This window comes from Trypanosoma melophagium (genome assembly GCF_022059095.1).
Source record: "Trypanosoma melophagium isolate St. Kilda chromosome Unknown ctg5segment0, whole genome shotgun sequence".
In the NCBI taxonomy this organism is placed as follows: domain Eukaryota; phylum Euglenozoa; class Kinetoplastea; order Trypanosomatida; family Trypanosomatidae; genus Trypanosoma; species Trypanosoma melophagium.
Genome location: NW_027125187.1, coordinates 432,224 through 456,614, shown reverse-complemented (window position 1 = coordinate 456,614; position 24,391 = coordinate 432,224). Strand labels below are relative to the sequence as shown.

General features: G+C 37.9%; 5 protein-coding genes across 5 annotated transcripts; all 5 read left to right on the top strand.

Annotated features, from left to right (window-relative positions):
• Positions 1-345: 345 nt before the first annotated feature.
• Positions 346-14,079, top strand: LSM04_003545 (Abnormal spindle-like microcephaly-associated protein; the record flags this gene model as incomplete). The annotated part of the gene is made up of 1 exon (XM_067329589.1): positions 346-14,079. One exon carries the CDS (start codon positions 346-348, stop codon positions 14,077-14,079), a length of 13,734 nt encoding a protein of 4,577 aa, XP_067187314.1.
• Positions 14,080-15,001: 922 nt separating this feature from the next.
• Positions 15,002-16,633, top strand: LSM04_001768 (SF3A3 domain; the record flags this gene model as incomplete). Its single annotated transcript, XM_067329588.1, has 1 exon — positions 15,002-16,633. The coding sequence occupies one exon, from the start codon at positions 15,002-15,004 to the stop codon at positions 16,631-16,633; it is 1,632 nt and encodes a 543-aa protein (XP_067187230.1).
• Positions 16,634-17,125: 492 nt separating this feature from the next.
• LSM04_007243 (uncharacterized protein) lies at positions 17,126-18,427 on the top strand (the record flags this gene model as incomplete). The annotated part of the gene is made up of 1 exon (XM_067329587.1): positions 17,126-18,427. The coding sequence occupies one exon, from the start codon at positions 17,126-17,128 to the stop codon at positions 18,425-18,427; it is 1,302 nt and encodes a 433-aa protein (XP_067187495.1).
• A 608-nt stretch (positions 18,428-19,035) lies between these two features.
• LSM04_002138 (uncharacterized protein) lies at positions 19,036-21,003 on the top strand (the record flags this gene model as incomplete). The annotated part of the gene is made up of 1 exon (XM_067329586.1): positions 19,036-21,003. One exon carries the CDS (start codon positions 19,036-19,038, stop codon positions 21,001-21,003), a length of 1,968 nt encoding a protein of 655 aa, XP_067187246.1.
• A 1,351-nt stretch (positions 21,004-22,354) lies between these two features.
• LSM04_005659 (uncharacterized protein) lies at positions 22,355-24,313 on the top strand (the record flags this gene model as incomplete). Its single annotated transcript, XM_067329585.1, has 1 exon — positions 22,355-24,313. The coding sequence occupies one exon, from the start codon at positions 22,355-22,357 to the stop codon at positions 24,311-24,313; it is 1,959 nt and encodes a 652-aa protein (XP_067187423.1).
• Between the last annotated feature and the right edge of the window lie 78 nt (positions 24,314-24,391).

Below are 24,391 nucleotides of genomic sequence, written 5' to 3'. Positions count from 1 at the left end.
GCCGCTATTTTTTTTTTCTTGTTGCTGTTATTATTGTTGTTTGTTCTCATTTTTTTTTCTAGTATATGCTTAAACGTATCCACAGCTCACTTTCATTTGTTCTTGTTCTTCTTTGCTGTATTTTCTTCTTTTCACAGTGTTAGTGGTTTATTATCACACTCTTATTTTCGTTTTCTCTTTTCCTTTATGTGTTTCTTCTTTTTTTTTTCTTTCTTTACTTACGTGATATATATATAAAAGAAACCAAAGAAGAGGACCACAGAACACACGTAGGAACTCTTTCTCTCTCTGTGTGTGTAAAAAGAAAGAAAGAAAGTTGTTAGGTATTTAAATTTTAGCAGTGCGATGTATCACTCACAAGACGCTGCTTCAACTGCGGGTCTTCCTATGAACATAAACAGCAATGGTGGTGTTGTGCACACAATGGACGCTGCCGCAGCAACCAGCCGACTTCCAAAAACAATGACATTTGAAGTTCACCCACACGAAATTTACTTTCGTGAGTTTGAACCCCACAAAACGTATGAGGTGGTATTACAGTTAAAGAACACAACGAAAGAAACCCAGTTTGTTCGTGTTGCCCGTCCACAAAGCCACTTCATCAAACTTAAACTCCCGAGAAATGGTGTAACCACCATGAAGGTAGCCTCTGGTCTCTCACTCACATACAAAGTCCTCTTTACACCGGAGGAAAACCGCGATTATCACTGTGATCTTGTTATTACGACCGACCACGAGGAGTTCACTATTCCCATTCACTGCATTGCCAGTCGTGGTCGGTTGGCACTTCCGCAGACTTTCACTGTAAACCCGGCACCGGTGAAGGGCACCACGGAGACAACACTTTTTCTGCGCAATACCGGGCAATTAGAGTGTCAGTGGCATGCAGAGACAACTGCGCCGTTTACGATTTCACCAAAGAGTGGAGTTGTACAAGCGAATGGGGGCGTTACTCCTGTTGCCGTTGTATTTACACCGCCGAAGCTGCAGCAATATAATTCCGCAATTGTTTTCCGCCTTGGCCCGGAGGAAGATATGTTGCAGGAGTTACCATTGATTGGAAATGCTATAGAAGTAAATGTGGTACTGGAGCAAAATACACTGGAGTTTCCCAGTACATTTGTTACACTGGAAAATCAAGCCATTATACGCCTTCGCAATGATAGTGATCATACAGTTTACTTTTCATGGAAATCTGATCGTACGGAATTGGAAGAGGGAGAAGTGGAGGAGCAAAAATTAATAGAACAATCAGAGGCCCTGACGTATGCGGTATTGTCTAACTCACCTTATGAAACAACTAGAAAAAGACTCACAGCAGAACGTGTTGAAACTCTTATGAAACATGGAAGAGTCTTTGATGATGATGTATTCACACTTGAACCTATAAGTGGTGTAATTTATGCAAAAGGAAGTAAAGAATTCATCGTTACTTTTAATCCACAACTTGCAATGGATTATTCTGCTACTGCCTATCTTGATATTAGTGGTAGAAAACAACGACTTCCATTACTAGTAAAAGGAACTGGTATGGGACCAAAATGTGAATTGGAGTATAATCGATTGGATATTGGAGATATTTTTATTGGTGCATTACATGAATATAAGGTAGCTATTACAAATAAAGGTTGTATAGAAGCACGTTATACAGTTTTATTACAGGATACTCTTATGGGACGTAAATTTACCTTTAAACCTTCTGAAGGTGTATTAGCTCCTGGAGCTCAAGAAATTATTACTATTCAACTTCAATCAGATCTTGTAGGATTTATATCTGAAACTTTTCGTATTCATTTACATGGTTCTCTTGAATATTTAACACTTCGTTTCCGTGGACGTGTTACAGGACCTTCACTTCATTTTAATATAGAAGAATTGGATTTTGGTAATGTATCATTTGATTGTTTACATTCAAGAACAGTAAAAATGACAAATACTGGTCAAATTCCAATTAAATTTCGACTTCGTATACCTGATACAAGTCCATTACATAATGCTATTACAATTTCTCCTTCTGAAGGTAATATTTTACCACGAGAAGAAGAAGAATTACGTGTAGATTTTGTATCTAATACTGTAGATGAATGTGAAACCGTTATTATTGTAGATGTTGAAGGAGTTGGTGAGGCAGTGGAGTCACTTCCTGTTAAAGCAGCATGTCTTGTACCAACTTTATCTCTTTCTACAGAGCAACTTCATTATGGTACTTGTTTTGTTGGACATGAATATACTATGAATTTGGAACTTGTTAATAAAACCGCACTTCTTGGAAAATATGATGTTATTATGATTAATGAAGATGGTGCACGAGTACCTAATGCAAAGGTTGTTATTGGATCTCAGGAAAATGCGGAATCTACGGTTACGGTGATTGAACCCCGTAGTAGATCTCAAGTTCCGGTTAAATTAACACCATTAAATGTTGGAACGCTACGATTGACTCTCTTTGTTCGTGTACTTGGATCTAAAGAACCACCATTGCCTGTTCTTGTAACCGCAACGGCTAGAGGACCTACTGTAACGGTAGAACCAAAATCACTTTCATTTGGAACGTTAGTACTATTAGAACATGCAGAAAAGGAAATTGTTTTAAATAATACAAGTCCTATTTCTGCTATTTTTAAATTGAATTTAATGCATGATAATGCACGAGATGGTCAATCTGTTTTTACTCTTGAAAAGAGTGAAGGAGAAATTGCTCCTTATGGTTCTTTGACATTAAAAGTATCTGCACGTTTAGATGATGCACGAACCTTTTCAGATAAAATACAGCTAACCGTTAAATATGCAGAAAATGATGTTCAAATGATTCCTATTAGTGCCGTTGGAAAAGGTTATGCATTAGTTACGGTAGAACCTATTGAAACTGTTGACTTTGGTGATATTTTTACTGAAAATTTAACAGAAAAAAAAGTAGTAATTATTAATCATGGAAGATGTGATATAGAAGTTCTCTGGAGTAGCAATCGCACTAATCGTTCAAAGAATACAGGAGTACAAAATATTTTTCGTATTCTTCCTGAGACTACTATAATTCATGCAGGTACTTCTTATCCTTTTATTGTACAAGCCTCATCAGATACTGCAGGAGTTTATTCAGAGGAATTTGTATTAAAAGATAAGAAAGTTTTTCGACCTATTCTTGCTACCACTATAACAGGAAATTTTGTTAATCCTTTAATTTCCTACAGTACCAAACGTGTGGTATTTGATTACATTTACGGTGTGGAAGGAGAAGCCGGTAAGACTGTTACAACAAAGACTTTCACAATGAAGAATAAAACTTCTAAACCATTACAAGTGACACTTAAACGTGTAGAAACCCCACGAGGATCACTTTCTCCTTTTACGTTAGAAAAACCTACAAGTTTTACTTTGGCAAGTGGTGAAACACATATTGTGGGAGTTACATGTGATTATCTTTACCGTCATGATAATATTGCACATTCGGCGAAAAGTCGTATTCTTGTTGCCTTTCTTAATCATCCATTTACGGAGTATGTAAACCTTTATGCGAATATGGCATTTCCGGTTATTCGTATTCAACCAGAAGGAGGAGAAGTAAATTTTGGTTCTATTCTCGCAGAAACGGAAAAGCGATCGGAACTCACATTAACGAACATGTCATCATCTGTGGCGGCGGAATTTTTATGGAGTGTGGAATCTAATAATGAAACTTCCTCATCAACCGAACAACAACAACAACAACAACAACAACAACAACAACAACAACAACAACAACAACAAAACCAAAATGAGAAACCATTAAAGCACAAATATTTTGATTTTATTCCTTTTCGCGGTGTAATTCCACCTGGTGAGAAACGTGTTGTGGAGGCTGTTTTCTACGGCACCCGTGGACGACACGAGGCAACGGCAACATGTACACTAACAGGCGGTCCAAGTTATAAAATTAATCTCATTGGCTGGAGTGATGCCGCCGTTCGCTTTGACTGCACACAACTGGATTTTGGAAGTATGCATCATGAGGAATCCGCGAAGAAGACAATTTGTATTACAAGTCCCTCACATGTGGCGGTTCCATTTACGGTAGATCTCGGTGGTTTAAAGCAGCCGGGTTCTGTAAAAGTAAGTCCTATGAGTGGTACCGTAACGAACAGCGTTACACTAACAGTGACATTCCGCCCAGTTATACCGGAAGAAGTGATTGAGACATTTTATGTACAAGTTGGACACCGTGATCCGCAGCCCATTACAGTAAGAGGACTTGGGCAAGCTAATACGATTGCATTAATTTCAAATGATAAGAAGGCCAAGCTGAGACGTGTAGAGGATCACACATATCAACGCTGTCTGGAGAAACTATTGGATAGTGATTGGACTCCCTATTACACAAAGGCCGGTCATACACAAAAGATTCCACGTGTAGCACTTGCAGAAATTGAGGCGGAACGATTAACGTTTTGTCGTAATCTTTTAAATCCTATTACTACACCAACATCGCCTTTTTCATCCAATACATCATCTCCAATCCCATCTCCATCGATTCCCCCGGTTTCCTCACCGAAAGCGAGTAGTCGCAATATAAAATCTCAAAAAAAGGAAAAGAAAATTATTCTCGCACGTTATGCCGTTGACTTTGGTCATATGACGAGACATGAAGTTCGTACGACGAAAATAATGATGGTGAATACATCAGTTACTTCTCTGGCTATTGTGCTAGATAGAAGAATGATAGATCCTGATATATTACAAGTTGAACCCGTTAAATTTCCTGCTATACCTCCATTTGGAGAACTTGAAGTAACCCTAAAATTATCTACGGATGACCCTGAAAAAATTTCAAATGGTGCCAATCGTTTTAACTTTTTTATAGATATTAAAAAAGGTCCACGTGTGGTTGTTGAGGTTCTTTGCTTTGTTGCCGTACCAATTCTTAAAACGCATGAAAGCATCGTAGACTTTGGTGATGTTCCTCTTGGTCATGTTAAGAAAATACCATTGCATTTCTCAAATGAGGAAGCGGTTCCTTGTGCCTGGAGTATACTGTTAATAGAGAGTAAACCAAAACCGGATACTGAGGCTCCCACGGGTTCTAGTGCTGCAGAACCTCCATCCACAACATTTATGAATAAACGACAATTTAAAGTAAGTAAGGATAGAGGAACACTTTCACCTTTCTCTAGCATGACTATTCAATTAAGTTTTATGACACGAGTAAAGGGAATGGCAAAAGCAAGACTTCGTCTACGTTATGTATCAAATCCAAATGATTATTTTATTGATATAAAAGGAAAAGTTATTGGAGTGAATGTGGAATTTTCACCTTCTCCTTTAGTATTTCCAGCAGTTCATCCATGTCAAGTTATAAAAAGCTCTTTTACTATTACAAATAATGAAGAACAACCGGTTGAAGTATTTAGTATGAATTATGATCATAAATACAGTACAGAGCTCCTTATTTTGGAACGTGCTTTAATGATGAAAAAACCTCTAAGTAATGGAGAACGCGAACTTCACCTTCCAATTCGAGAACCAGGTAATTCTTTATCTGAAACATTATTAGATGCCGTCTTTGATGAGCTTCAAAAACAAGAGATGGAACTTGAGTATAAAGATATGGATGAGTTAGATGATAAACCGCCAACAGAACGAAGTTATGGAAATCGATTATCACTTAGACGTACCGCATCTCTCTTACGATTAGAGAAACAACTGGCAGCGCATTCTAAAAAAGAAACCCCTTCTCCTCCTCCTCCACCTCCACCAGAAGAAACTGTAGTAAAACCAAAATTAATTATTATTACAGGACCGCCTTTTTCAGGTAAAACTACTCAAACGAAAAAATTACAAGAAACAATGAAGTTAATGCAATTGGATTTAAATGCTATGGTACGTGCAGAAGCAGAATTTGATACTGCAGAAGGTGAACTTATTCGAAATATTCTTTCAGAAGAAGGAAGAAGTGGTACAACACATAATAATGAAAATAACACGAGTCCAAGTACTCCAGTTCCAGTAGAAAATCCTGCCAAAATGAAAGTTGTTATTCTTCTTCATGCACTTTTAAAACGTCACTTGTCAGGAATTGATCCCAAAACGAGTTTAATTTTGGATGATGTAAAATCTATTCTTACAAATGATCGTGAAGCGATATTATTTGCTATTGAAGAGGCATTATCAGGTACAGGAATATCTTTACATATTATTTCTCTTGGGGTTAGTGAGGCTACAGCAGGACTTCGTAGAAATCTTGAAATTCAACAAAAATGTTATGGAAATCTTGAAGAAGCCATGACAGTTCCTCTTTCCGAAGAAGAATATGAGAAACTTTCAGAGGAAGAAAGGGATGCATATAATAATCGTTTATTACATTTTAATAAATGTAAAAGTGAACTTGCTGAAGCTAATAATGAAGTAGAACGTTTTACCGCAGAACGTATGAAAACTTCTCAACTTACAGTTCAAGCCGTAGTTGATGCTGAAATTACTGAACAGGAAGAAAAAGAGATGACTATTCGATCTACATCAAAAGGTAAGAAATATGTACCAGAACAACGTCCTAGACCTTTATGGAATAAACTTTCAGAAGTTGAACAATACAAAGAACTTTATATATTGTTACGACGTATGAATACTATTATACATGACGTTATTAATGCTGAAGGGAGTGAAGAAGATGTTACTAAAGATATTATTGCTCATGTATTCCCTTCAACAGTACAAGTTCAAGAAGAACCACCACTAACACCACCATCATTATCAGCAACTACGCAATTAGGAGGAGGATCACAACTTCGAATAGACTTTTCAGATGTATCAAGAGGATATGCACATTGGGAATGGATAAATGACGATCGCGTAAAGCGTTTATTTGAACCTTTTGAAGAATTTAGATTTTTTTCAGTTGTACAGCGTGATTTAGTACTAAAGAAAACACCCAAAGGAGTATTAGCGCAATTAGTACCAACAATGGAAGAAAATACACGCTGGATTGTACCACCCAAATCTTCTGTAGATGTTGTTGTAGTATTCTGTAGTGATAAAGTTGGTCAACATACACCTACTTTTGTATTTGGTATTACAGGTACTAGTCAAGAAATTACTTTACCCGTTATTGCAAGTACGGCATATCCAGAGATTAGTAGAGATGAAAAGAGTATTTTTGCTTTAACTAAACCACGTCCTATAGCTGGAAGAGGACCTTGTAGAGCTTTTGTTATGTCAAAACGAACCTATGAATTTGGACCACTTGTTGTTTGTTCTGGAAATATGCAATCTCTATCGGTTCCTGTAAAAAAAAATAATAAACATCCCAGTGATTTAGGAGTGTCAGGGAATAGAAATAATTCTCTTGTAACGAGGGATACAAGTGCCCATGATACATTGACTTTTACCAATACTGGGATTTTTCCTGCGGATATATCTTTAATATTTGGAAAAGAAAAAGATAATACCTTTACGGTTACTCCAAATAGGTTTACCCTTCCAGTTGGAGAGAAAGCTACGGTAACATTACGAGCTACGCCTGAAACTATTGGTGAAGTGGTATCAAGACTTATAGTAACAGTACGAGATAATCCTATACCATGGTATGTAAATGTTTCTTGCATTGGTACAAGACCAGCGGTAACACTTGATGGAAAGAAAGAATATCTTTTACAGTATGGACGTTGTTTAATTACTCGTGTAGTAGAAAAAGTTATTACTATTGCTAATATTAGTTTAATGCCTTCTCGTTGGCGTATATCAGGTCTTGAAAAATTAACAAAAGAATTTGAATTAAGTTCTACAGGTGGAGTTCTTGATGTAAATGGAGTTTATCCTCTTGAAATCCATTTTAAACCAACACGTACAGGAGTTCATAATATTCAACTTAAATTGGAAGTAACAGATTCTGAAGATGTTTTATTTGAATCACTTCCTTTAACAATTAAAGCAGAAGCTCATGATGCAGTATTAGAATGGACTCGACGAATAGATTTTAAACTTATGCATGTAGGAGATACAAAGAAGGAAATACTACGTATTCTTAATAAAGGACCATATGATGTTGGTTATATGTTACGTCTTCCAAAAGCTCTTCAAGGTCTTATTACAATTACACCAAGTGAAGGCGTATTACGTGGACTTGTAGGATTTAAAGATGCTGCATTAGCAAATATTGAAGTATCTATTCGATTTACAAAAGAAGGAGAAATTCCTTCAGCACTTGGTGTAATTGAAGCATTATTTTTTGATCCTATTGCTAAAGAACTTTTATACCCAGTTCAAATTATTCCTATAACAGGTGAAGCTTGGTATAATACATTTACTATTAGACCATCTTGTATTGATTTTGGATCATGTTTTGCTGATCAAAAGAAACAATGTACCTTTGAAATGCGAAATACTGGACGTTTTCCACTTAATTTTCGATTATTTAATTACAGAACCAGTCCTGCCCTACCCTCACAGGAAGAGAGTGATAATTTACCTAAAAAACCTCGTAAATCCACACGAATGGATTTACCATTTCAACTTGGTGCTTTTACAGTAACACCAAGTTGTGGAATTATTCCTGTAGGAGAGAATCTTGTATTTCAAGTTGTTACCGTACAAACAGCAAAGACAAGTCATAGAGAAACACTTGGAATTTACGTAGATCACTGTGAACCAGATTTAGATGTAAAAGGATTACCGTTTGAGCTGGTTGCCTCTCCAACGACACCTGGAATAGTAGCAGATCTCTCTTCTCCAGTTGATATTGAGACAGTGTTTGAAGAACAGCAGGTGGTAACAAGTTTGGCGCAATGTAATCGATCGATGCGAGTTTATGTGCGGGAAAATCGTCTCTTTTCATTTGGGGCAACACTTGTTGGCAGTCGTGTAGAGGAACGTTTCCGTATTGCAAATTCCAGTCCCATCGCATGCACCGTGAAGTTTCAACTTTTACCCATAAATCAACGTGAGGGAAAGGAACGAGAACGGGAAAAGAAGGAAAAAGAAAAGGATTACTCCCTCAGCGTGGATGGCTTTCACCTACTGCTAGATGGCGAGCATGAGGATGTGGACACTTTACAATTGCCATCCTTTGAAAGTCGATATGTGACGGTTTGTTTTTCCCCGCCAACTCTTCAATCGTTTAGTGCCTGCTTTGAGGCGGTGGTGGTGGGCGGGACGAATCCCAATACCGGTGCTCTTCGCTTTGAGTTAACGGGCGAGGGTATTTTACCCACACTGGAGTATATATTGCCCCCACCACTGCGAATACCATTTAGTATTGGTCTTCCACTACCGCTGAAGAAAGGGGCAAGAGGAAAGGGAAAAGATATGAAGAAGGCTTCTGTGGCACAATTCACATATGATGATACGAGTGGTAGTGGTAATAATAATAATAACAATAATAATAATCCACTCCTACCTGGAACGATACAAATGCCATTAACACTTGTTGGAATGTCCTCTACAAGGACTTTTACACTTCGTAATACGGGCGAATTGGCGGCTACAATTAGATTAACCACACCGGATGATTGTCCAAGGGATATTATGGTATCAAAACTAAAAGAATCTATTACACTTCCTGCTGGTGGTTCAGAAACGTTTACTGTAACGTTTACACCTTCTAAACCAAGTGGATGGAGAGTACGACTACGTGTGGCGGTAACAGAAAATCCATATGAAAATCGTGAATTATTTATTGCGGCGGAAGGATACTTTAGTACTATAAGTCTTCATAATATTGATCCTACAACAGAAGATCATCTTACAATGGGTTATTGGTATGTATCATGTGCAAAGGAACGGGTATTGACGATACGTAATAATTCTCCTCATACGATTCGATTTGAATGGGAATCTCCATCTGATACGGTTACGTATACACCTTTTATGGGACATATGTTACCTGGAACATCTAAATCAATAACAGTACGATTATTCTCTGATACTGTTTCAAAAGACACTCTTCATTGTATACTTCGAGTTACATCTATTGAATTGGCAGAAAATGAAGAATGGGATAATACATATGTAAAACCAAAAATGGTTATGTATTCATCTAATACAGATGATGTAAGAGAAACATCAGCAGGAACTATTGTAGAATCTGAAATGGATAGCAAGAGGAATTTTAAACAAGTTATGGAACCTATTCCAGAACCGGATTATAATACTACAGGTTATATTTCATTACAAAAAATGCTATTTGTAAGTTATTCTTGTGATTATGCTTCTTATCAAGTAACTCTTCCTATGAATAATGATATGGAAATTACAGATGTTTTAACATTTCCTCGAACAAAAATATTTCAAAGACGTTCTATTGTATTACGGGTTAAAAATACAGGTTCAAATGTACTTCCATTTTCTTTTGTCTTTGGAGATTTAAAATCTCGTGCTGCAGGAGATGAAGATACTTCTGGTATCTTTACTGCAGATCCTATATCAGGAGAAGTCGAACCTGAAACACATCGTGATATAAATGTTACCTTTGCTCCACGTTTTGTAGAAGATATTACCCAAATGCTTATTGGAAATTTTCCACATACTTTAGAAACTAAACTATATCTTCAGCTTTGTGGATCCGCGGAATGTCCTTTAGTACATTTTAATGTACCACCATGCGATTATTTAGAAACCCGTATTGAAGGAGAGGCAGGACCTTCTTTAAATCCAGATACGATTCCTATTATGTTTCGTACTTGTGGTTTACAGAGTAAGTGTAGTGTATTTTTTAAGGTTATTAATCCCACTACCATACCCCAACGTTTTGAGTGGATTGGAGATCCATTATCGCAGCGTATATCACCTTTTAGATGTTTAACACCTTCTGGATCTATTTCAGCAGGAAAACAATGTGAAATGGGATTTGAATATACTGCTACATCTATTGGAATTCGAGAATCTAAATGGAGTTTTTTCCTTACAGGTCAAATGTCTATACCTTTCCTTTTAGTAGGAAAGGCAGAAGAACCAAATGTATTCCTGCATGTTAGTAAAGTAAACTTTGGAGGTGTGTTAGTTGGAAATAAAACAGAAAGATGTATTGAAATTGAAAATCGAGAAGATGTTCCATTCCCTTTTACTTTTGAACATGTTGTACATGATCTTGAAAATGCAGTTGGGGTAAAACCAATGAGTGGTGTTATTCCACCAAACTCAAAAATGATGCTTAGTGTATGGTATGCTCCTAAAGAAGAAAGTTCTGTGAATGCGAAATTGGTTTGTCGTGTGAAACGTTTAACAGATCCTTTAACAATAAATGTAAAGGGTGAAGGACTTTGTATTCATACTACACTTCGTATTGAAGAAGATAATGATGATGATTCTGTGGAACCTCTTTATGTACAACCATCACATATGTTTCATTTAAGTTTAGGACGTATACAAGTAGATACGGTGGTGAGAAAACGATTAATACTAACAAATGAAAGTCAGTGTGCCGTAGATTACTGTCTAGTAGTACCAGAACATCGTTTTATTGAATTAAATCCAATGTCTGGTACTATATTATCTAAACAACGTGCTGTGATAATGCTTATTTATTCTCCTTCATCAGAAGAATCTTTACGTAATTTTAAAATTCTTTGCAAAGTTGAAAAGAGTATATTATACTCTATTCGTTTATCAGCTGTAAGTTATGTACCAAAACTAAATCTTGGATTTGAAAAGTACGATTTTGGAGCTTGTTTTATAACTGAATTTTCTTCTGGTTCAGTTATGAGTACTACATTATCTATGATGAATGGAGAATTACGGGAAACACTCGCCATAGATTGTATTCTTTCAAAGGGGGATATTTTTGACTTGGATGTTTCTTCTTTAGTATTAACACCTGGAGAAGTACGAAATGTCAAAATTAGCTTTACACCACGTGAAGTTGGAGGATTTACAAGTGAACTTAAAATTCTTATTAATGGTACCTATCCAATATTTATTCCTTTAACAGGTGAAGGGGTTATACCACGTATTGAAGTTCCGATACGATTTTTAAAGTTGGGGGCGGCACGTATTGGTGAACGTCGTGCTGGGGAATTACGAATTGATTGTAGAAGTCGTACACCTACGCCTATTTCTCTTGCGAATGCATTGGATGCGGATTTATTAGAGCGAGGTGTTACAATTCAACCAAATGATTTATTTGTAATGCGACCGCGAGAAGTTCGTATTATTACGGTTTCTTTTAAACCTACAGCTCGTATGGCGGAATTTCAGCGGGAATTACGAATGATTGTGTGTGGAAAAGAAATGCCATTAGCGCTTCTTTCAGCCTCTTGTGAAGATGCGGAGGTGCATTTGGATGTTCAAAATATCCTTTTTAACGATGTCGTTGTGGGAGCCACAGCCTCTCGCCGTGTGGTTATTATGAATAGTGGTGATATCTCTCAACGCTTTAATTGGGATTCGGCGTTAGCCACAAACAGTGAAATGAAGGTGATTCCGCCCAGTGGATTAGTACGCGCCCACACAGAACAAACCTGCGAATTCGTTTATTCCCCAAAGAAGGCAGGAACCGCATTTCGCCGTGCGGTTACGGTGGAGTTTGATAATGCCCAGCCGCTCTCTGTTAACGTGGAGGCCCACAGTGTCGCTCGACCAAAGGCAGATGTGATTATGGGGTTTAACTGCCAGGCGCGGGCCACTGTCACAAAGGCCGTGCCAATTGAGAATCCCACGGAATCCACGTGGACGATTCAACCCGTTATAAGCAGTAGACTGTGGACGGCGCCAAAGGTACTGCAGGTAAATGCGAGGAGTACGGCGATGCTGCCATTAACGTATGCCCCAGTGCTGGTAACAAAGGAAAAGGATGAGGCGAATCTGTTTATTCCACTTCCTACAGGAGCGGCGTTATCGATACAGCTTGAGGGTGAGGCAACACATCCAACAGATGCGGGAGCATTAGAGGAAAAGGTGGTAGAGACAAATACACCACACGCTGAGTCGTTTACATTACAGAATGAATCTACACAACCATTACGTTTCTATATAAGTGTAAATTTCACTCCTGAACCAGAGAGGGGTATGATAAATGTAAAGATGCCAGTAAGTGTAGATGTCCCACCTAAAGGAAGTAGAGATTGTCCTATTACGTTAACTTCATTAAAGGAGGGAAGCATACACGCTACAGTGCATTGTCGATGTTCAGAACGAGAAGCTTATTCTCAGATGTTTGATATAGCTCTAAGGTTTGTACCAAAGTCTGTATCTTCAAAGACTGATCTAGTAGCAACTGTACGCACTAGTGCTTTTCATCGACTTCATATTACAAATCCTCTTGAAAAGAATGTAATAGCTACTACAAAAGTTGAAAATGGAAATGATGTAATATTTGTAGATTCATCTGTTACAATACCACGTAAAAGTGCTACTGAAATTCCTATACGTTTCTTCCCACTTGTACATAAAGATTATCCAATGGCTACTGTTATTGTAACAAGTCCAGAACTCGGTACAACGACATGTAAACTTAATCTTCGTTCAAATCCACCAGTTCCAGAGAAGGCTATAAAAGTTACGTGTCCACTTGGACAATCTATAGTATTTCCACTAGGTTTCTTCCACTATAGTAAGTCAAATTGTGAATTTGTTGTTCGTGTTCCATCTAAGAATAATGTTTTTACAAAGTCTGGAAGTTCTAGTTCTGTGAAAGTACAAGGAACAACCCGTCCAGAGGGACAAGAAGTAAGTGTTGATATTAATTATGAACCCGTAAGTGTGGGTGAAGTGAGAGAAACGATTGAAGTTTACTCCTCTATTGCTGGTCAGTATATTTTCCCTATTGTGGCAACATGTCTGCCGCCTCAAAGGCAAGGACCATTCCCTTTACGAAGTGGACAAACCACAAGTATTCCATTCAAAAACGTATTTAATGAGATCATTACACTTTCACTCGCCATAGATTCACCTAATGTTGTGATTCCTAAAACAACAGAAATTGTACCAGCGAAGAAGGCTATTAATATTCAACTCATGTGTAAAATGGATGATGATAAACAGACGGCACAGACGGCGAAATTAACTGTTAGTACTACATATCACGGTGAGGCACTGCAGTGGGTGTATTACTTAAAAAAGCAAGTTGTTGAACCAGGATCCGTATCAACAACGACCTCTAAAAAAAGGGATCGCTGATAGATACGGGATTCGCTTGAGACTTATGAATGAAACAGAAGGAAAGAAAAGAAGAAAAGCTGGCAGAAAAATGAAAAAAAAAGGAAATGAAATCATTTCAATTATCTATGTACATAGAAACGAAAAAAAAAAGAATGTTCATTACACGTTTTTTTTTGTGTCTCTGAAATGGAAACACAATTGCATTCACACATGTTTTATTCACAATCACGCACACCTACACATACATAAATACACAAACAGATTAATTTTTAGACTGTGTCAGAGACGGTGAAAGAAGAAAAAAAAAAGAACGATAGATTAAGAAAGTGAGAAAATAGATATGGAAATAAAGGAAGAAGAAAAAAGCAAAAGAGAAAGGAGGAAACGAGGGCCACGGTTCCTCTTTTTTTTTGTATTAGCTTCTTTTCTTTTTGTTGAGTATTTGTATGTATAGTTTTTTTTTTCTGTGTATGTATGTATGAATTTGCATGTTGATGTGTGTGTTTGCGTCTGGGAGTGTGCTGGCTATATTGCCACTCCAAAACTATCACTCTACCTTATGGTAATCATAAGAGATATTTTATTATATTTACTGTTCTTTTGTATTGGGGAAGAATGTATTTTTTCAATTCTCTGAAATTTTTGTTGGTTTTCTTCTTTCTTTCTTTCTTTCTTTTTGTTGTTATTTTTTCTCAGAAGTGGGAGGAGCAAGAAGGTAAAGGAAAAGAGAGTTTCGTTTCTCTTTTTCTCGCTGTTTCAGTGAAGAAAAGGAGAGAGAAAGGGCAAAAAGAAAAACACACACACACACACACGAGGCGTTGCAGTATAATCCTGTGAGTAAGATTCATATTTAAATACATTAAAAATAAAAAGGAAAAAAGAAAGGGGGAAAGAAATAAGTAACAACAACAGCAACAAGGAGAAGAAGGGAAGCATCAGGATGTTCGGCGGTGTGCTAGAGAAAATTCGCCTATTTGAGGCAGACATTGAACACCACATTGATAACATTGTGCAACAGAAACTTCTCACGGATATCACTAATAAACGTCATCTGATCCTTCGCGACCACTTCATTATGCAACAAGCGGAATCCATTGGCCCTATTGCGGATAAATTACTAGATCTCTATCTTGATCAAGATGAGATTGTGGAGGCTCAAGAGGCCCCATCCGAAGGGGATGATGTTCTGAGTACCGCTATGAAGGAGTTTGAAGCGAAGGTTGCGGATATTCGCGAGTATCACCGCACTTTTCGGGATCTTCCACCGGTGAAGAGTGAAATTGATCATCCAGATCCTTCCATGTTAGAGGGACTTTTCTCAGTATATGAACGCTATGGTAGTTGTCTTGACTTGGAATCACACTACCACCATTACAGTGATTTTATGCTGGTAACAAGTAAAAGAGCTGAAGAAGCGAATGATCCGTTGGGAAATGGATGGAAGGGACGTGTAGAATATTTTTCCTTTATTCCTACTATCCCAAATATTATTTTAAATGATATTGATCCATTTCGAAAGGTATATGGATTTACATTGTACAGAAAATTTGTTGAAGATCTAATTAATTACTTAATTGATTTTTATGGACGTATAAAGGTAATGGAAAAGGATGTTTTACTCTCATCGCTTGAAAAATCTGAGACAGATGCGGAAGAGTATTGGTCAAAATTACTAGAACACAAAAAGGCAGTAGTGAGAAACAATAGCAACAGTGGAGGAGCAAGTGGTATAACTTCAACAGAAAAATCTACAGCTACTTTAATAACACCAGCACCATTGCGGAAATATACAAAAACATTTGCACTTTGGCCAATTACTTACGTGGAGTCTATGACCGTTAAAGATGGTGAAACTCCTCCATCGTTGACGGACATAAAGGCAGTCATTCAGGCGGAAGGAAAAATTGTGATGTTACTACAGACACTCCTCTTTGAAACACTACAGGAAACGGAAAAGGTGCTTTTGCGTGATTACAGTAAAACGGCAGAAGAAATAGAATGGGAGCGTAAACACTTACAAGATGAATTTATTCACTCTGTTGAAGAAGCCAGAAAAAAGTGTGGTACAACGGTAGAAAGTAGTGTGGCCCAGGCAGCTCAGTATGATGTTATGACAACCCTAGCGAAGGATGAAACCACTGGTGAGGCAAAAGGCACTACTACTACTACTACTACTGCGGAAGAAGAGACAAATACACAATTACTGGACCGTGATGGCAAACCCGTAGCCCGTTGGTTGGTGCAATTACAACAATTACACAAACGCTACTGCTGTGAAGTGTGTGGTGATACTGTTTATATTGGACCAAAAGCATTTCGTGAACACTTTGGGGCGGAGCGGCACGCGGAGGGACTACGTCGGCTTGGCGTCACTCATCACCTGCGGGATTACGAGGGCATCTCCAGTATTCGTATGGTGATTGCAATGCGGGATAAAGTGATGGGCGGCACTACAGGCTTCCGCAAGCGACTTCATGAAGATCAAGAGGAAGAAGAGATGCAAGATGCACAGGGAAATGTCATCACTGCAGGAGCATACAGACGATTTCAGATATCCCGCAAAGGGATTTAATTCTATTACAAGGGAAGATGTTATACTATATATATATATATATATATATATATATATATATTTGTACGTGTAAGTAAGGAGGGTGTATTTTTGTGGTGAATTTTGTGCGAGAAGCAGGGCGTTTAAAACTCATATATTCGAGGAGACGAAAAGAAAGAAAAAAAAAAACAGAGAATCGTCCCTTTTCTTTTTCTCTTTGATTAGGGTATTGTGGATGTTGTTGTTTCGTTTCTTCATCTCTAATTGATGAAGCTGTGACGTTATAACTCTTTTTTTTTTCTCTCTCTCTCTCTCTTTCTTTCTGTGTGTGTGTGTGTGTTGGTGAATAAGAGAAGCATACGTTTTATTACCTATTATCTCTCATTCAGGTTTTTTATTTTCATTTTGTTTTACTTTCGTTTCTTTTTTCTTCACACTTTTGATGAAAGGTGAGAAACCTTATAGAGAACAAAAACAACGAAAAAAAAAAACGAAAAGAAAAACGCAGAAAATATGACATCGAAGCGTTCTGTGAGACGCCCTGCTAGTTCTGCAAAGGCAACCGCGGCAAACAAAAGAGACGAAAAGGCGATATCAAAGTTAGATGAGAAACCACCTCCTAGTGATAGTGAACAGACAATCACGACATCACAGGGTGAACAGACATCTCCATTTATTCTACCATCACCTGTAATTACAGATTCTACTAATAATAATACAGATACCACAGATAATACTACTACTAATACTACTACTACTGCTCCACAACTCTCAAAGCGGGCACTAAAGCGAATGCGTGGATGGGAACCGGTTATTAAGCCGCCTGAAAACGCAGATGCGCTTCCAGCGCCTGCTGCCCCAACGGCTGATGTTGTTTGGCTGGATAATAGTAGAAGTGTGACACTTATTCCAAATAGTAATAGTGGAGTTCACACTCGTCGTGGAGCGGCTAATCTTGCAGCTCTCTCCCCACCCACTAGTTATCTCGTATACACACGAGATCCATTAATTAAAATGGGTCGTGCAGGTCGTCAAAACGTACATGTCATCACAAGTCTTCCACCGGGGGGCGATCCACGTAATTTACTGCGGGATGTGCCCTCCGTGAGTTCTTGCACGCAGCGGAGTACAGGAACTGGCGGCGGGGGATCAAACAACGCCTCATCCTCATCGCGGCGCCGTGATGATGATATGAAGTGTGATGATGAAAGTGAGGCCCCCGATGATAATAATGATGAGGAGGAAGAACAGGAAGAAGAACATGATGTGGAGCAGACGGAAGCAGGTGATGACAATAATAAGAACAACGATGCTGGAGAAGAAAAGGAGAGTAGTAGTGCTACCACTCAGAGTAGAGCGCAGCGTAAAGTAGATGCGGATTTAGAAAAAACAAAAAAAAGTAGTACAACAAAAAGATCAGGTGATCCTCAACACCAACAAAATAATCAACATCAACAACAACAACAACAACAACGAACAGGTGGTCTTTCAGCAGCACAAGCTATGCTACCCCCACCATATAGACGAAATCGTCGACTTAAACGAAAGATGCATATCACAGAGGAAACACCAGTCTTTGCTGTACATAGTGAGCTTCGTGATACAATGCCGCAGATATTTCAGAAAGCTCCATTCTCAACAGAGGAAGATGTACTAGGATCTACATTTGATTGGCGTGAGGATCCTGTGTTATTGTATACTCGTCTTTTATGGGAATTTGCACCTGAAAAATTTCTTTCTAGAGTTTTACAAGGACGTAGAAACACAAAAACGACACCCATAGAAGAAGAGGAGGAAGAAAGTGAATCGGAATAAGCAGAAATCCTATCCTCTTCTTAATCTCTAAGAGATGAACAGTAACGCTTTTCCCCCTCTATTAGTGCGATATGAATCTGTGGAATTGTCAATGTGAGGATTTTCAAACCTTACACTGCATATGTTACCACCAGAAGAAATTCTGTAGTAGATTAAAGTATTTTTTTTTTCATTTTATTATTTTTTTTCCCTTTGATTTCAATTGTTGACTTCGTTTCTTTTCTCTTACTTTTTCATTTTCTTCGCTTAATATTATTTGTAAATATATACACATACACACATAAACCCATTTAAAAGCGTAAGGAACTCTCGCTAGGTTGTGACCAGAAGGGACACACAAATAAAAAACGTCCTTTAGAAGGTGGGGCGAATAGAAGGAAAGATTTCTTTTTCACATTCTCTTTAAGGAATCAAGTAAAAGCAAACAACGAAACGAAAAAAAAGGGTGAAAACAAAAAGAAGTGTTCTTTTTTAGATTATTCTACTCTCTTAGATACTCAATAACTTCTTTTTCTTTTCCCTTTCTTTCGTTTGTTTATTTATTTGTTTATTATTATTATTATTATTCACCTCCTGTTATTTTCAGAACAATATATATATATATATATATGTCCTCTAGCGAGCCTCAGTTCGCCACCGTCTCTCTCCTCATTGCGGAGGACGTGGCCGGCACATTCCGCGTGCCGATCGGCGATGAGACGACAGTGCGGCGCCTCGCCAAAGACGCGATGCAGCGACTCCTCACACGCCGCAGTGATGGGCGGCACACTTTCACCCGCGAGAACATTTCCGTCACGGAGGTGTTTGTGAACTGCGGCCCGCACAAAGCGGAGGTGTTCGCGCAGGACCTCGTCACGCAGGTGGTGCGGGTGAAGGAGGAGGTGCTGCACATGCGTCTGCGACTGAAGGAAGGAGCTGCTGGTGGTGGAAGTGGAGGAGAATCATCAGCAATAACAACAACCAATGGTACTACTACTACTACTACTACTACTAATAATAATAATAATAATAATAATAATAATAATAGTACGACTGATACATTAACTACAACAGCTACTATGAATACTATGGAAGGTGCGAGAACAGTTGAAATAGATGAGAATTCTCATGCGACAACAGCCGCCGTGGAACACGAGGAAGCCGTGAAGGAAGTTCGTGAAGAAAAAACAACTGCCCGTGGTACCAAGAGGACAGAAACAAAGGCAGAAGTAACAGCTGTGACGAAGAAAACAAAAGAACAGACGGTGGAATCGGGAAGACGCTCCGGAGTTTCTGTATCCTCACGTCAAAGGAATCAGCAAGCGGTAGAAAAGAAAAAAGAAAAACAAAAGGAAGAAAAACAAAAACCTGAAAAGGAATCTGCAGTCGCTACAAATTCTAAACGATTGACAACGACATCGTCGTCGTCTAAGAGAGTATTTGAACCCATTACTGTTAATGTCACTACTGTGGATAAAAAGAAAAAAACTAATAGTACAGCAGGTGGGATGGCAGAAGTACAAAAGAATACAGGATCTAGGCTTGGTTGGGGTCCTGAAGCAGATAAATACTTCCCTGATAATTATGTTTCAAGCCCCAATAAACTTATGAATAAGGTCCATGCGAAAAAGACTACTACTACTACTACTATTACTACTACTACTAATAATAATAATGTTATTGCTCCCGCTGCTAATACGAAGAAGAGGACGACATCCTCATCTAAAGTGGCAGAGAAAGATAAAGAGATACAACCGCCCAAGGAAGAAGAGTCACTTGTAGAAAAAGAAGAAAGTGATGCTATAGTATCTCGTCGTCCTGGTTGGGGTCCTGAGGCAGATAAATACTTCCCTGACAATTACACTGCTTCACCTGAAAAAATACCACGACTTATTCGGGAAGCCAAAAAACGAGAAAGGCAGCAACAAGAAGAAGAAGCCAAACGAAAGGCTCAAGAAGGAAATAACGATAAAACCGTAGTGGACGTGGAAGAAGAAGAAAAGAAAGAGAAAGCGATGGAAAAGCAAATAGACACAGATGCTGGATCATCAGCCATCTCAATACTGCTGAAGTCGTTAGAAGATAAACAGGATGCCGAGACCCACGCCGATCTCTGTACCTCCCGCCGAAGTCGGACTCTCGTGGGGCGTGAAAACGAAGAAGAGCCCCGCACTGCCCCGGCCGCACTAACGGCTGCGGAGTTAACGCCGCAGACAACACGCGGCAGTACATCGGGGCGAGGCAAAAACAACTCGACCGGAAGCCGCAAAAGACAATTGGCTGAAATGACGGATGGCAAAAATGCCTTATGCCCCGTTGTTGTGGAGAGACAATTGATGTATGATGTGGCGGATGAGGCGGCGGCTAATAGAACACCAAAGGCGCAGTCCACACGGCAAATTATTGAAGGGAATGAAGAGAAAATAGAAGGTCAACGACCGCCGGGGTGGGGAAAGGAAGCATTACGCTACTTTGATGCAGAGACGTACTTTGATGACCCTAACAAGGCGAAGCTGAGTCCAGAGATATTGGCCCGTCCTGTTCGAGCAAGGAGAGAAGTTGCGTTGCCGTATTATTTTACAACCATAAGCAGGTAATTTCTCTTTGCTGATTTGAAAATAAAGAAAAAAAGAAAAAAGAAAGAGAACGTCAATGATAAAAAAAAAGAAATATATATGTAATGAACTTTTTATTCAGGGAATGGTAGAAGTACTCATACTCACAAGACCTTTTTTTTATCTTCGCATGTATATATATATATATATATATATATATATATATATATATATACGCATTTGTGTGTGTTTATGTATATGTTTCTGGTGATTTCTTCCCTTTTACTTTTTATTTATTCTTGTTAGATGCAATATTTTAATGAAAAACAATACAGCTTTTTTTTTCACTTTTACACGCCCTACTCTTCTTTTTTTTTTCTTACCTGCCCTTTTATTAATTTAAAACATAGATGGTAAATAATTTTACCTTTTTTTTATGAATGTGTTGATTCCTAAAGGTTCCCTTGCTTATGTGTGGATCCGTTTCTACTTTTTTTTTGCATGGATGTGCCTTTAGAATTAATAAATCAAGATAATAGAAATATATGTTATCTTTTTTTTTTAAGCTTGTGAGTATTGCAGCATGTTATATCTTTCGCTTTTCCCTAGATCCGTGTTTTTCTTTTTACAATTTTCGTCACTCATTGTTTTTTCGCAAACAAAAAAAGATTTGGCTCATATATATATATATATATATTTATTTATTTATTGGCGCTAACAATGAGTCTGAGCGATGGAAATAATGTGCGCTTTTATTACTAGATAGATCAATCGTAACGCAACGTGGAAGTCCTCACCGAATGGTGTGTCACTCTGTGGGTGCGTGAGCGTGTTTGTGGGATGCATAGATGACAAGCTTTCAGCCCAACACCCTTTGCTCTGTTTTGTTTTCCTTTCTTATTATTTCCTTCCTATGTTTTTTTAAGAAAAAGAAATTCATTCTGCTACTCACTTTGTATGTGTGCGTGTTTTATTATTATTATTATTATTATTATTCCTCCGCATGTATGAAACCTTTACTTACTCATTTGTGTTGGTGTATAGCGAGAAGCTGATGTAGTAAACGAGGAATAAAACATTTTCCGGCGAAAGGAAAAATTGAGAATAACTTACAGGAAAAAAAGGGAAAAATGGTAGATAAGAGGTAAGTTTGTTTTTCTCTTTCCTTCCAATCACATATATGTATTTATTACTTTTTGTTTTATTTTTTCTGATGTTGCCTTCTTTTTTATATGTGATGTTGCTTTTATGTTATTTGATTTTCTACTTTTCTTTCTTTCTTACTTGTTTTAAGGAGTTAGTGTGGAAATTGCTCTTAGTAGCAAGATTAAGGAAAGGAAATTTATTAAATATACACCTGTACAGATTACAGGGATTGTGATAGAACTTATGCATGCATGGGGAAGAAGCCATCGTATCCCTCGGGGTGGTGTGTATCAGTCTCTATCAATGTTCACCACCACCACCCACACCAACAACAAGAATAAATAATAATAATAATAATAATAATAATACAACAAGAAGAGTGGGAAGCCGAAGTTGTTATGGGTCGGCTAGAGATTACAGAGGTGATGTTATGATTCCTTTCTATAGGGGAATTATGACGTATAGAGATTTAGCAGCGGGTTTGGAGTACCGATTGAATCAGTATTTTGTTATTCACCCACCAGAGACCACAGAAGGTGAGCATATATTAAAGAGAGGATTAGAATCTAGTAAACCATTAACTACTATGGTTCATGATAGGACAAACAGTAATACTAGTAGTTGCTGTAATAATAATAATAATAATAATAATAATAATAATAATAACAATAATAGAAAATGTTGCTTCAACGGTGCCTACTATTGTTCTCGCTGCAAAAGTGGTGATAATCAAGCAGATTCCATGAAAGTTCAAAAACCTGAATCTAAAATAAAGGAATACCCAAAAATTGTAGTACGTAATTTTACACGAGCAAAGAATCGTGATGATGGTGATGGGAAAGAATTTATTTACGAGACAGTTGAAGATAATTGGGAAGTAACAGAAAGACCTTTATGCTGTTTCTTTTACAGTGTTATGGTAAAGAGTACAGATCATGTATCTCCTATTATTACAAACGATGGTCACGTATCTCGTCCGTTTATAGGCAGAGATCATGTACGCGCCTACGCCTCAGATAATGCCTATGGTGATAATACACAAATACAACAACATGTTGAATTGAAGGTGGGAGAACGAGTACTACGTATTGGTACAACGGCGGATCAACGATTTGAAGATATTTTCGAACGATTAAAACGACGTAATCTTCATGCACATCGACTCTTTGATGGTCTAACAGGGGCAAGTATTTTACCCTGTGAATTAGTGCGACATCTCAGTTGGAAGATCTCATCTCTGTGTGCGGATATTGTAACTTCACCGGATATTGCTGCTGGGGTGAAGCGGCAACGAAACGGAGATGATGAAGAAGAAGAAGGAAAGCCATACGAAAATAAATATAATAATAATAATAATAATAATAATAATAATAATAATAATAATAATAATAATAATAATAATAATAATAATAATGGCATTAGTAATAATGATATTGAACTGGGAACATTAATTATTCTCTCCGAAGTGTCATCTACTGCAGGGGCTGGTAGTACTGTCTGTTTAACTCGTGATTCGGGTAATACGGCTACTGCTATTGTCCCCGATAACTCTGATGATAATGAGATACATAGTACTTCCTGGCGCCATGAACATGAAAGGCAACGACAATTATTAATGCGAAGGACAACGTTTGGCTTTGATGATTATGACGATGATAATGATGATGATACTGTTCCACTTGTGGATCTTTTTTCACCTACGCAGAATATAAATTCACATAGTACGGTGGAATTGCCGGAGCCTAATAGTGCTATAAGGTCGTATTACTTGGATGATGAGGATTGTTTCATGTCGCCTGTCTATGGAGGCAGTATGAATGGGGATACCACTCTTCCATGCACTATTCCGTTAACATTCAATGATATCTGCGGTATTGACGATAAGGTAAATGATGAAAATGATAGTATTGTTGCTACTTATAATAATAATAATAATAATAATAATAATAGGGATGAAGAGGAAGAAGAAGAAGAGGAAGATGATGATGAAACTGTTGATGAAGGTGTTGGTGGTGATATCGTTGTTGGAGATAGTGCTAAGCGTGATAGACGGCATTATATAGCATCCATTGACTGCATGGACAGTTCTCCTATTATGGTCACACAGCAGTGTTTGCCGGAATTCTGTCTTAACTCCTCTTATTCATCTTCCTATGAGGAAGAAGATGATGAAGATTATGATTTTGATTCTGGTAATAGTCCTTGAGACCATGTCTTATATATATGGGTGTGGGTGTATAGGTGTTTTTCACACTTTTTTATGTATTTCATGGAGTACATGCAT